The 14221-nt window shown below is 37.1% G+C and overlaps 1 protein-coding gene across 4 annotated transcripts in view; it reads left to right on the forward strand.

Moving 5' to 3' along the window:
- The window catches only part of Arap2 (ArfGAP with RhoGAP domain, ankyrin repeat and PH domain 2), a 208321-nt gene that overhangs the window by 120135 nt on the left and 73965 nt on the right, over positions 1 to 14221 (forward strand). For all 4 annotated transcript variants that reach the window (XM_008850516.3, XM_017802566.2, XM_008850513.3 and 1 more), the window contains exons 16-19: positions 1856 to 2000; positions 4251 to 4353; positions 4903 to 5101; positions 5281 to 5344. In XM_008850516.3, coding sequence (XP_008848738.1) covers positions 1856 to 2000; positions 4251 to 4353; positions 4903 to 5101; positions 5281 to 5344 — 511 coding nt within the window. The remainder of the gene's footprint in view (positions 1 to 1855; positions 2001 to 4250; positions 4354 to 4902; positions 5102 to 5280; positions 5345 to 14221) is intronic.

The following is a 14221-nucleotide window of genomic DNA, read 5'->3' on the forward strand; positions in this document are numbered from 1 at the left end:
TCTCAATTCCGCTCTCTCTCTCTCTCTCTCTCTCTCTCTCTCTCTCTCTCTCTCTCTCTCTCTCTCCAGTCATTGACTGGAATGGGGGAGTCCCATAGATTTTCAAACAGTATAGGCTATTGCCTCTGCCCTTGGTTGTCCACTAGAATTGGTAAAACCCTATTGCTGAAGACACTACATATATGATTTGTAAAACAAACAAACTGAAACCAAGCTGGTACTGATCTTGAAGCTTCATCTCTACTGTCTATAGCTTTCATGGTGGTAGAAGGTGGGTGTGCATATGACTGTAAGAGAAAAGTAATCACCAATATTACCCCCTGCTTAGTTATTTTTTTATTGCTTTCACGTCTGAATGTACCGTCTTTTGCCAGATTATGTGCCATCCTTTTCTCTTCAGAAAGATTGTATTTTATGAACTATAGGTCTGTTTGTTTCTTTTTGTCCTTTTGAGTTTATACCTTGTATCGTTCAGTGCCATGGTCTTGGGATTTGGGGTAGAAATGGAAATATATTTATGGATTCATCTTCCTGTTGATGTAGTTTCTGTCAAATGGTTTTTCTTTTGTAAATTAGATCAAAGGTGATTTATGATGGATATTATGCAGCCTTACGTGTCGGAATGGTATGCTGTGAAGACAGATATGTGGAACAAAAAAGTCAGGAATTCTTACTATACACAGAGGTCATAAAAGTTAAGACCTGTATGTCATTAGCTGTTTCAGTACTCAGTTTGGTAAGGAACTATAGTCTCTGTGTAGCTGGTATTGCAGAAGTTTTGTCAACTCTTTCAAAAGTTTTGATTCTCAGGCAGCAAGAAAAAAAAGCAGATACAGATGATTGAAGGGCTATTTTACTTTTTCATGTGTATTTAATTTTCCCTGTCTTCCTATCCTGCCTTATCTTTGTCCTTTCAAACTTACTTATCAAAGTAATCAAAATGTATAAAATTCAGAACTAATTGACTTCCACATCTAAAACCATTTTATTAACCCTTTATAATCTACAAAATCAAGGATTAGCAAACTTTTTGTGAAAAGGTCTGATCGAAAACCTTTATTTTGTGGATCAGATAATCTGTGCTCCAACTCATCTCTGTCCTTATCATGATAAATGAGCCATCTGCTATCCACAAGGAGGCAGGCATGACAGTGTGCCAATAAAGTTTTATTTATATAATCCAGTGGAGGCCTGCTCTGACCTCTGTTCTGTTCTGTGCTGACGACTGTACAATAGGAATGTTAAATCCCCTAAATAAGACACTGTGGACTCTACAGATTCTGACTACTTCTTTGGTATCCTCCTGAAACAATAATGGGCAAATTCTTTTGTTATTCTCCCCTCCTCCCTCCTAATACTCTATGCAAAGAGGTGTTTGTGGTTTTTTCAGAGTTGTTTTGCAACTTGCACTTAATGAATTGCCTGCTTCTCATCATCAGAGTCATATTCATTTTTATTTGGTACATTCTGCATAGTTATTTGATAAATTTTTTTGTAAGCCAAAAGTATGACAACTTTATATCTTATGCAGTAATAGTATGTTCTTTACTTGAAATAGAAAACTGGTTCACTTATTTATTTATTGGCTTTTTGCTGTTGTTGTTGTTGTTGTTATAGTTCTTATTGTTCTAGTCCCAGCCCAATTGGAAGTCCCTGTGTGGACCAAGCTAGCCTTAGTCTCACAGAGATCTGGTTGCCTCTGACTCCTCAGGGCTGGGATTAAAGATGCATTGCCACCAAGAACCAGTGTTGGTTATTTGAATCCACTCATTATTTAAAACTGTGTGTTAAAAAACAAAGTTTATAACTCAGTTTTATAGCTCAGTTTGATATTTGCTTTGTTTTAAAATTTTAGAGACAAATAAAAAGTGGTGTGTTTTGGAAGGAGGCTTCCTGAGTTACTATGAAAATGATAAGTGTACTACACCCAACGGCACCATCAACATCAGCGAAGTTATTTGCCTGGCTGTCCACAAAGAAGACTTCTATTTGAATACTGGGTAGGTCTGTTGAGTATCTGGAATGTTAAATGTGTTAGCAGTTAATGTACTAGATAAGGAGGATTTTGTTCGATTGTAAGTTCTTTCTGTAAAGTTTCCATGATACCTTGAAACCTGCCTGAAATCTCCTCAAAGAAATCTCTAAAAGTTAGTTAATTAGTATAACATTCCATTGTTGATCATTGAAGTACTTTAGTGTCTGATTTATCCATTAATTTAGTAGGATAAAAGCAAAATTCATATATTTATTTAAAGGATGTCATAGGTAAAACAGATGAGAAAAGAAAATATTCTGTGGTGATGGGCTCACATTAAAATAGCAATGTCTAATACGTTAGGTGAACACTGAGCTCTCAACTATATTAAATAGCATATCTAAAGCTAAATTTCTAAAACAAAGATATACTTAGCTATTTCGATGGCCTGAAAAAATTAAAACTAAGTGGATAAGAATTATTTATGTAATATTTCTATAATACTTGAAACAACTTCTGAGGGCTTTTAGAAACAGAATCTGTAATGTATTGATGTGAATGTTCCTTATCATGGTTTACAATGTAATTAATGAAAATGTACAAATATTAAGGTTAAAAACTCTTGGATTAATATTTTAGTGCTTTACTATAGACAATATTTATAATAGTAAATGAACTTTGTTATCATTACTACATAACAAGCAATATATCCTTATTGAGAGTCATAGGTAAAGTTGCTATTTTTTCTATTAAAATTTTTTGATTTTGGTGTTAATAAAATGGAATTATTGATTTGCTCTTTTGATTTAAAATTTTTTCCTGCATTAATGTATTTATTGTGTACGCATGTGTGCCTAGTTACATTTGTGTCTTGGCCTGAATGTGCAGGTCAGAGCACAACTTGCAGGAGTCCATTTTCTCCTTCAATTATTTGAGACTAAGGCAGAGCGGCCAGTGTCTGAACCAGTTGTGCCGTCTCTCCAGTCTTTTTTAAATTGTGCTTATATTCAATTTAATGTGGCTTGCCATGAGTTGTTAAAATAAGTGCATTCTTTGTATTAAATGACTTAATTAGAAAATAAAATGTAATTTAAAGGCATTAATATTGCTTTTTGTTAATATAAGCCGCTTAAAAATTAAACATTCTTGATAAAATGTTAATTGTATGAGAATGCATTTGGAATAAGATTTGGTTATAAAAGAATTGTTGGAACCAAATTCTTAATTGACTTAGTCTATTGCAGAACTTGAACTTTATTTTCTAAATCTAGGCAATAAGTAGTTATGTGTGCCTTTGGTATTTTAGACATATGGCCGACAGAAATGGTAAGAAAGAAATTGGAGAAAGGGATTGTAAATGCTGAGTTTAACTAGAGGAAGAGAAAATTTAAAGAAATGAAGTTACTGGGAGTTGCTACTAAGGAGAATACCAAGTTGGCCGGTTATTGTGGCACATGCCTTTGGTCCTAGCATTTGGGAGGCAGAGGCAGGCAGATCTCTGTGAGATTGAAGCCAATCTCGTCTAAATAGTGAGTTCCAGGCCAGCCAGGGCTACTGGGAGACCCTGCCTCAAAAAGACCAACCCCCCCTGGGCCCCCAAAGAAAGAAGGAGGAGAATACAAAGTCATATTTCAGGGGTTTTAGTTTTACTTTTTAATGAAGTAAGTGGCGATGCTTTTAAATTATTAGGACCTGAAAGAAATATTAAGTTTTGAGGCCAATGAGAAAAGAGGAAGGATTACTGATTATTTGAGATACTTAGATAATAGGTACCTACTGAGCATCTTGTAAGAAAGGGAGCTAGGGGTGAGAAGCTGAGGAAAAGATTCTCCATGTTCTCTGTTATCCTTGTATTTTCTATAGTGAAAAGATGAAATTTTTCATGAGATGAGGGAAACAGATTTTATGTGACAAGATAAGGAGAGGGCTCATAATCGTTTGGATGGTATTTGTTATGAACACTTGGTCAAAGTAAGTCGAGGCATGGTCTAAGATGGAAGCTTTGTCAGGCCAGTCAGTTGATGGAAGTTCAGGGCATCAATACTGTCCTGCTGTAAAGGAATTCTTCAGAAGAATTTTTCTTTTATCTGATTTGGAGTGTTTCGTCTAGCTCATATGTATAAAATATAAACCACTAACAGAAGAAAATGTTGTGTAAATAAGTGCTTCTCATAGCATTAAAAATATACTTGATTAAGACCTTGAATTTTGTGGTATTTGTTTTTATAACAGCCCAACCTAACTGGTGCTGTCTTTTTGTTTGTATGTGCTGTAGACCTATCTTTATCTTTGAGATCTATTTGCCCTCAGAACGTGTATTTCTGTTTGGAGCTGAAACATCTCAAACTCAAAGAAAATGGACAGAGACGATAGCCAAGGTATTTAAATGTTTTGTCCCCCAAATTCAGAAAAGATCCTTAACTTGAAGCCAGTAGTTGAGTTTCAAAGGTCTGTAAAAATTTTATATACAGTTTTGGGAAGAAGTTCTTTAGGTTTTCAAAGATTGTGTTTTTGATGAATGAGGTATTTTCATATTGTATTGTCAGTTCTATGTGCCATTGTATAGGAATATTACTTGTTTATGATGCACACAAAGGGAAAAGGAACAGATTCAGCAAAAGATACAAATGGAAAAGATATGGAAGGTTGACCCTTCAAAAAATGCCACAAATCAAGAAGGAAGATACCTTTCTATTTCACTTCTATACACAGTAAGGGTGGGGTGGGGATAATTGGCCTATGGAGCTGTTTCTTGAAAATATATTTCATCTCTTCAGTTATAAGGCACATAGCTAGTTTAATTGTTTTGATTTTGGAGTTACTTTTAAGTCTTGAAAATAGAGACAATTTTTCTAACTTCCCCCTCTGTAGGGAAGGAATTTCCTATTTTCACTGTCTTTCTTTTTTTTCTGTATTTGTTTTAACAGCATTTTGTTCCCTTTGTTGCTGAAAACTTAACAGAAGCTGACTATGATTTGATTGGTCAACTCTTCTACAAAGACTGCCATGCCCTGGACCAGTGGAGAAAAGGCTGGTTTGCTATGGACAAATCTAGTCTGCATTTTTGCCTTCAAATGCAAGAAGCTCAGGAAGAGAGAATGCACCTAAGACGGCTGCAAGAGCTAAGTACGTGGATCCCTTTGTCTGTGGGCCACAACCCCTGATTGCACGTGGTACTCAGAACTTTTATATCACATTGTGATCACTCACTCCCAGGCTTTTGACTAAGTAGTCATAATAATTGTGTCTTTATGGATATTTTAACACTAAAGAGAAATAGTCATGCCTTTCTCTTCTCTCACCAGCAATCAGCACAATGGTTCAGAATGGGGAAAAGTTGGATGTGTTACTCTTAGTAGAAAAAGGGAGGTAAGTTCCTTTCTGTCTTTTCTTCTATCTCTCAGTATCTGGGAGGACAATATCTTGGCCAAATCTTGGGAGGTTAAAACCATTATCATAAAGCTTGAGAAACTCTCTGATTCATGTAAACTGTATTGAGCTTTCATCATAGAAACGGTATACTAGTAAGGTTACATATTTTTCATATTTCTTTTTAAAAAATTTTTTTTTATTATTTTTATTTTGTGTGTGTACATGCACCCATGTCATGCAATGCCCACAGAGGACAGAGAGGCTATCAGATCCCCTGGATCTGGAGTTATGGACAGCTGCTAGTTGCCGTGTGGGTGCTTGGATTCACACCCAGGTCATCTGCAAGAACAGCCAGTGTTCTTAATTGCTGAGCCATCTCTCCAGGCCTGTTTTTCATATTTCTTATGACAAATTACAATGATCAATTTTTTTAGTGTCTCTTACATCTTTTGTGGAATTCTCATTTAGGTATATCATAGTAGTTTAATGACTGTAAACATATTTTCAGTGTAGATAACTGTGCAAGTGATTTGTAAATGTGAGTCATTCATATCTAGAACTTGATTTCTTGAATTTATTTAGCTCTTCAAGGACTATTAATGAAGCATCTGCTGTGCATCAGCTAGCTGAGGTACCATGAATAGAGTGATTCAAAAGCAGACGAGGTTCCTGCCCTCATGAACCATGAGCAGCAGTGGGGGCAATGGTCCAAGCCAACAACAGCAAAATAACTGTGTTTTATCATATCCGTCAATCTTAAACCCTATGAAGAAAAATAATAAAGCTGAAGAAAAAGAGCCAGCTGGAACAATATTCTTTGTCACTGGGGTGATAGCAGAGGTATCTCTGGTGAAATGTCTTCATAAAGTGAAGACTCATGTCATATAGCACATCAGGTGCTGTATGTTCTTGACACTCAGGCAAGGACAGTTGAAGATGCTAAGAGAAGGCAGAGCTTGGCACAGGCAAGACCTGCAAAGAGTATGCTGTGGCTGGAGAAATTTGAGAGAGAATGGGAGAAATGACTGCGACATATCCCCAGACCAGAGCTTTGGGGTCTCACAGGTCATAATATGTGAAGAATGTATTTGTATCCTGTGAATGGTGTTCAGTAACTCAAACTGAGAACTGGAAGGTGCAATGATTTCATTTATACTTATAAAGGAATCCTCTCTTCTGACCCTGATAAATGAGGTTTGGGAACATGAATTAAACTTGGTGTCCAGTTATAGTTTTCTTACAGACACAGGAGATGGGATACCTGGGAACCCAAGTGTTGAGGAGTGGGTGGAAATACCATGAGTGTAGTGTCAAGAGGCGCTGATAGGTTAAATCAGTGTACTACTCAAGGATGCCCATACAGTTTTGGTGTGAGTAGTCACTGAGCGATGGTACAGTTTTTGAGAAGAATAGAATAGAGGTAGAATATTAGTAAAATTGAAATGATAGATTTAGAACTTGTCTTGGGAAATAGTAAATTGGAGATATGTGTTACATTGTAAAGTGAAAAGTAAGAAATGGAAGAGTTAGAACAAAAGAAATATGGGGATTTGTGTATAGCCAAGTCATTTTCTTCAAATCACCTTGAATAGCTGGCATGTAACACAAGCCATTTAAAAGCAACTGCTTTTAACGTGTTTACATCTCCAATTAGGTTGCATTTCCTATTGGAGTCCTCTCCATCAATAATAACTTAGTAACAGTGATACAATTCTAACAACGTAGAAAATCTACCATGTGCCAAAATACAACTCTTAGAACCTAGTCAACCTGCCAGTGCCCATGAGCTCCTGAGGAAAATAATGCACTTTCAAATAAAAGTCAGCTCGATTGTCCCTTAAAATGTTTAGTTTGTTTAAAATGAAAAAGTGAGAGGGATTAATTTACTAATACTTTTGCACAATTTATTCTCAGGGATCAGTCAAAAGGTAATACCAGGAATCTGGTTATAACATGTTGCCAGCATTTAAAGTTTTAGCATTTATTAGAAAATAGAATGTTTATTTCAAATTTGTAATTTTACTTGAATATAGATTCCTACCCTAGTTATCAATGGAATATAGAGGAAGGAATCAGTAGGTTAGAAACATCCTGGTCTTAGCCGGCAAGGACACGGCGTTATAAACTCTGACAGAATAAAGAATATTCAGTTTTGACAGCACATGTCACCTTGTCTGGTGCAAAGTTGGACCTCATGGTCACTCTCTATGGACACACAAACAACTATGTGTTATGTATTATGTAAATAGACCTCATCTAGGGAAGACTGGGGGAAGAACGGGTTTGAGAGGAAGCATGGGAGACAATGAATTTGATTGTAGACATCTTAAACATGAGGTTCTTGGAACACATTTAAGGATGTTTGTCAGAGAAATCAAGACACTATGCATTTGAGTCAGCTGGTCCAATGACTTTCCAAAATGAGGAAGCAGAGAGCAGGGAATACTTGCGCTGGTCTTGCTTTTGCCTTTTCTTACACATCAGTGACCCAAACCCAGAGAATACTGCCACCCACTTTTTGTGTGGCTCTGTCCAGTTCAGCCAACATACTCTCCCACAGGTATGTCCATAGATAAATATTCACTCACAGATATGCCTACAGTCTTGTCTCCATGGCAATTCCAGGTCCTGTCAGGTGGACAACATTAACTATCACACCAGTTCTATCAAGTGACTTCTTGGGGGCTCTGTTTTTATCCATCCTGGATCAAAGGGCAGTGACAGACACACCAAGTCCAGTTAGGTGAGCCAATGAGTATTGCATTTACCTACAGGAGCCTAGGAATATGGACAACTTATGGCCAGCTACACACCACTGAAGAGTGCCTCCTCCTGCAAGCAGCTGTTTACTACTTTGATATCCTTAGAGAGAGGGGGGTCCACTGAACCTTCCTTCTACAAAGGAATTTTCAGAGTTCAAATCTTGTGAGATTATCATATGAGTGATCACTGTTGCTCTGATCCAAGATGGCAAGGATCAATCAGTTCCAACCTAGAGGAAACAATCATACAAGTACATAGAAGGGGGGTGGGAATATACTTAAGTTGGAAGAGTGCTTGCACACCGTGCACAAAGCTCCATGTTCAATCCTTAGCATAGCATAAACCTTGTGTGGTGGTACATACCTGCAGTCATAGAATTCAGAAGATGCAGGCAGGAAGATCAGAAGTTCAAGATCATCTTTGGATACACAGTAAGTTCAAGACTAGCCTAGGATGCTCAAGACCCTGTCTCAACTTGGAGAATACACATCATTTGAGCTGATATAGAGTGGCCAGGGAAAAGCAGTTGCCCTGAGAGAGATAGCTCTTATTATTTCAGAGTGAGGCAAAAAACTAAGAAAGTGAAGCCACAAAGCTCAGAGAGTACAGATATGTGTCACTTAATTTTACATGTTACGATGTGAGAGATATATATGTGGTAATTTCATCATTGTATGAACATCATGCCATATATTTACACAGATCTAGATAGCATAGCTCTCTCTCTCCCTCCCTCTCTCCCTCCCCCCTCTCTCTCTTGACCTATTGATCCTAAGACAATATTCAACAGTGCAGCATGATAGTAAGTCAGGAACAAGAGAAAATGATACAATCAATAAAGTAAACATGAGATGGATGCTGACCTGTTGTAGCACTGCAAACTTTTATAGTAAATGTCTTTTGTAATGTGTAACAGGAGTCCATGCAAATGATTAAAAAAACATATTTTGTTAGCTGTATCAATGGTAATTCATGGTTTGACTCATGGTTTTAGAGATTTTAAGCCATTTTGGCTGGGTCTGCTGTTTCTGGGTCATACTCAGGCAGCCAATCATCAATCAGTAAATTGTAGCAACTAGTAAACAGAGAGATAGATGTGGAGACAGAGGGAGAAAGAGACACAGAGAGGGGTCTCGAACCAGACATCATCTCTAATGCCATGTCCCAACTTACCTACAATGTACTTTTTTTTAAGAATAACCTCCGAAAGTTTCTAGACCCTCCCAAAGGAGGTTTGTCCCCAGTGTATGAGTGTTTTGGAGAAACACTTCTTGTTCAGAGCATACCATATAATAAATACTGAAACTAGTACCTTAGTCACTTGTTACTATTATTAAGTATCATGACGTATCATAACTTTTCTGTGCTGTCTTCTTAAATAGCTGTCAGCAAGGTACACTTGTTTATACCAGAATCATGATACACACCAGTGATGTGTAGTAGGATGTTAGATGGCTGTGACATAACTAGGTATCTGCAACATTTCAGTTCCATTATCTTTTAGGATCAATGTTATATATGTGATCTCATCATCATCAGAAATGTTATGTGATGCAGACTATATTTTAGGAAGGAAAAAAAGAGATAAGTGCCAAGTGCCACCAAGAGGCTCTCCCCATGAGTTTTCGGCACTTCATAGGATTCGTGTTGTAGAGTCTACCTGGTTACGTCTAGGGAAGCAGAGACGATCAAGCAGGCATACCTACCAGAGTAAGGTTGAAAACAACTAGAAATTGAGGCAGCTGGTGTGAATACTTTGGCAAGGATGTCTGGATGATACTGATATCAGTGGTGTAAGACATTTGACCTAGGAAGGCAATGTCTACCCAGTTTGTTTCAGGATATCTTGGTTTTATATAAGTTCAGGTGATGAAAAGTGACCAGGAAAGGGTGTGGGGGAGGATTAAATATGCAAAGAAGAAACAAGGTTTCTCTGTCAGGACACCATGAAGAGAAGAGCTGATGGATGAGGTGGGATGATGAGCCACCTCTCCCTCTAGTAGTAAGATGTTGCTTTGTGAACTAGAAGGTAAGAATGAGTCCTGTGCTTATGGCCCAAGTGACTGTATGAATAACGTACACTTCTTTAGCTGTGCTCCAACTCTGTTAGTTACAGCTGTGTCTGTTGAAGAGCTGTTTAAATACTATGTCAAAATAAGAGAATTTCATATTACATACTTTTTCATAATGACTCTAAGTTAAAGTAGCTTGTCGGTAGACTTGTGGATACCAGATAAAACTGTTGTTTTGGAAAGAAAAGGACTTCCAATTCCTAGTGTTGTACATACAGATAGTGTAAATAACAGAGATAGGGAAACCAACCACCTCTAAGTTTCAACGTTTAACTTTTGCTAATAATAACTTCAACCAGAATTTCAAATCATAAATAAATTTAATGAATTAATTTCCTTATCTACCTTTGATTAAAGTACAAAATATATTAACTTTTCTTAAAAGCAAGATGAAAAAAGAATTCTCTGAAATGGAAAAGTTCATGAATTGATAATCGTCCACTGTGTATATTCCCTATTTAAATATATATTTTAGTCTTCCCATAATTTTCTTTATATACATAGCATGAGTGTGCTTAGAAAGAAAAATATTGTAATAATATTTTCCACACACAGAGCAGTTTTCCTCTAAAAAGCTCTAAACAGAAGGAGTTCCAGATGGTCTCACTTTAATGTGTATTCTTTGTATTCTTTAAAAATTACTATTTTGGAAAATAAAGCTTTCTCCATTATGCTTAAATCTTTCTGGTGTGCAATTTGGTGCTGGTATTGGAACTTAGAATCTGTGTCTTTCTTAATATCTGTCAGAATTTCCATGTGGGAAAAAATCATGTTTTAAATACCTTTTCTAAGTTAGTGACTATCTGGATCAGGCAATCAGCAGACATTTTTTCTGGATAGTTGGGCACATCTCCACTATACTGAAATGTTCAGTGGATTATAATACTTCTTCCTCAAAACTGGAAACGATTTCTACATCCTAACACACACAGTCTGTCTAATAAGCTGCATAGCTGCATGCCCATTTGCTAAAGAAACCTATTACTAAGCTCTTGCTAAAAGAGTTTTTGGTTATAATAAACACAAAGTCAGTTACTCAGCTGTGTTATGAGAAAAAGGAAAGAAGGTGGTGTTTGTGTTTTGGTTTTCAGTGCCCTGGCTGACCTGTGGTAAAGCACAGTGCACTTGATGGCTCTTGAGGCTGACTGCATTTTTGTATTGATTGCAAATTCCAGGCATAATGAATCTGACACGGGGCTAAATACTGGGTCAATATTTTCCACAATTTTGGGAGATTAGTACTTTAAGATCCTTATTTTCTATCAAGTTTTTCTGTATGATCTTCCTTTTCCCCCTGTAATTGTGTTTTATGGGAGAGATTATGTTAGCAATCCTTTAGAGGCTAAATTATCTTAAAGTGGTTTCTAAATTGTGCATGTAATTGCAAATTAAACAGTAGCCCATTGCCCACAATATCAGCTTGACTGCTTTTGCAAATTTCTGATGATTTAATTCTTAGCAATGACTTCATCTGAATTTTGCCCAAACCAGAGAGTCTCTCCCCTCACCATACCTATAGGTTTTTCACAAAGACAAGGAAAACCCAGAGGTACATTATAAAATGATTTTATGATAAAGAGAATTGCAGTGAAGGAATTCTGTGACGCTACAACAAAAGGTGGATTTACACACACACACACACACACACACACACACACACACGAATGTGTGTGTATAATTTAACTTGCTTCCAAAATTTGTTTTCATTTAAACATATCTTCATATACTAGAATGTAAAATTTATGAAAAAAACAGGGTGTGTTGATATATATATATATATGCGTGTAATTCTAACACTTGGAAGGCTAAAAAGGAGGATCTTTTGTTGTGTTCAAGGTCAAACTGGGCTGCAGAGGGAGTTCCAGGCCAACCAGAGTTTCATAGTGAGATCCTATTTTATGAAACATAAATAAATAGTTATTAAGAAAAAATGTAGCAAAGATTCTTTCTTCAAGGTGCTTGGGAACAAGATAATTGTTCCCAAAGGAGATGTATACTTAATTAGATTTTAAATCTTATGTAGGATTTTAGTAGGTGAAATTAAACAAACGAGGGGCTCAGAGACTGAGAAATCTCAGAGGTAGAAACTTGGTTTAGAGAATGAGGGTGGATGGGAACTTGCAATCCAAGTTGGACTTAATCCTGAGAACTTGAGGACAAATCATGAGTTAGAGGTTTGAGTAGATCAAGCACTTCCAGATAAATTAATTCAGAGCTGAGAAACTTGCCAAGAATAACAGAAGCATCCTTTAAGATGTCACTTACTTTTATTTTATATGTAGGCATGTTTTGCCTACATGTATGTAAGCATACCATCTGCATGTCTATTGTGCATGGAAGCCAGAAGAAGGCATCAGATCTCCTGGAATGGGAGTTAAGAATGGATGTTGGATGCTGAGATTGGTGTAGGCCCTGAACTCAGCTCCTCTCCAATAGCAGCAAGTGTTCTTGACCACTAAGCCATCTCTCCAGCCCCAGGAAGCATCTTTTTAAAAAAAAATTAAAGAGTTATTGTTACGTGTGAGGATTTGGATCCATTCTGCAGTCAGTGAAATGCCAATTGTGCTGGACAGCTTTAGTTGTCAGCTTGTCACACGTGGGTAGAGGGAGCCTCAGCTAGTTAATTGCCTCCATTGCACAGTCCTCTGGCCATGTCTGTGGAACATCTTCTTGATTATTGAGTCATGTGGGAGGGTCTAACCCACTGTGGGGGCTGCAACCCCTGGGCAGCTGGGTGTATGTTGTTTAAGAAAGCAAGTTGAGCACGGACCAAGGGAGCAAAGTAGTAAGCAGCATTCCTCCATGGCCTGTGCTTTAGCTCCTGCCACCATGTTCCTTCCTTGAGTTCCTACCTTGGGCTCCCTGATGCATTGTGACCAGAGAGATGTAAGAATAATAAACCCTTTCCTCCCCAAGTTGGTATTGGTGGGAGTGTTTTGTCACAGCGATTGGAAGCAAATTAGAACACAAACAACGGCTTGAGCTGACTGGCAATAGCGTTGTCTCTCACATTCCACCTAGACGTGTTTGATACGTGGAGAGATGAGAGTGGAAAACCAGCTTTTCCTTTCTTAAGGAATTGGGTGCCTTGAGGCTGTTTACTGAGCTCTAGGCCTCAGAATAAACAAGCTACTTTTAATAATGTTTTGTAATCATTATTCTTGTTGTGTTCCTCCACATTTTTTCTTAATGATTAGTGTTTGCCTTTTCCTTACTAAAATTTTTATCTCTGTGCCCAATTTTTTATCTGAAAGAGTAGGAATAAATGCCTCTCTAAACTAAAATGAAGATAAGTTATGGGTGTGCCACTAAATACAGTGTGCCAGACTCCCACTTCTGGCTGTGAAGGAATGGTTCACATGGTACACACCCTCCTCCTTTACACAACTAGGAAACACAACAGAATATAGGAAACCACTGTTCTGAGACTGTAACAGTTGGCACTCCTTTATCACAAAAGACTTCTTGGTTCCTTTCAGTAGACTAGCCTCAAATCGTTTTAAACACTTTGTGGTTTATATATTGAAATTTAAAAAGAATTATTTATAGTAGTCTTTGGGATTGGTTTCTGGATTTTATTGAATTGCCTTCATTTGGTATAACAAATAGAAATATTTCTTTATATGACTTGGAAATTTATTTTCGAGAAATAACCAATTATACCTAAATTCATTGTAAATAGATTTCATTAAAATTATTTTTTCAGATACTGAAGATATAATTGAATGTTTACCTGCAGTTCTAATCCAAAATGTGAAATGATTGCTAACACTTGAAGATACAAAGTTGATCAACATTAGCATTTAAAATGTCTTATGCTGCAGATTGATGTGGCTGTATGTCAGCTATAGATTATATTAGATGCTGTATTTTAAGATTCAATCTTTAGCCTGACATGGTAGCCCACACCTTTAATCCCAGCAATAGAGAGGTAGAGATAAGCAGATCTCTGTGTGACTTCAAGTCCAGCCTGGTCTACATACTGAGTTTCACTCCAGCTGGGGCTACACGGAGACCCTGTCTCAAAAAGACCCCTCCA

The sequence above is a fragment of the Nannospalax galili genome, unplaced genomic scaffold, assembly GCF_000622305.1.
Source record: "Nannospalax galili isolate Female #2095 unplaced genomic scaffold, S.galili_v1.0 scaffold65, whole genome shotgun sequence".
Classification (NCBI taxonomy): Eukaryota; Metazoa; Chordata; class Mammalia; order Rodentia; family Spalacidae; genus Nannospalax; species Nannospalax galili.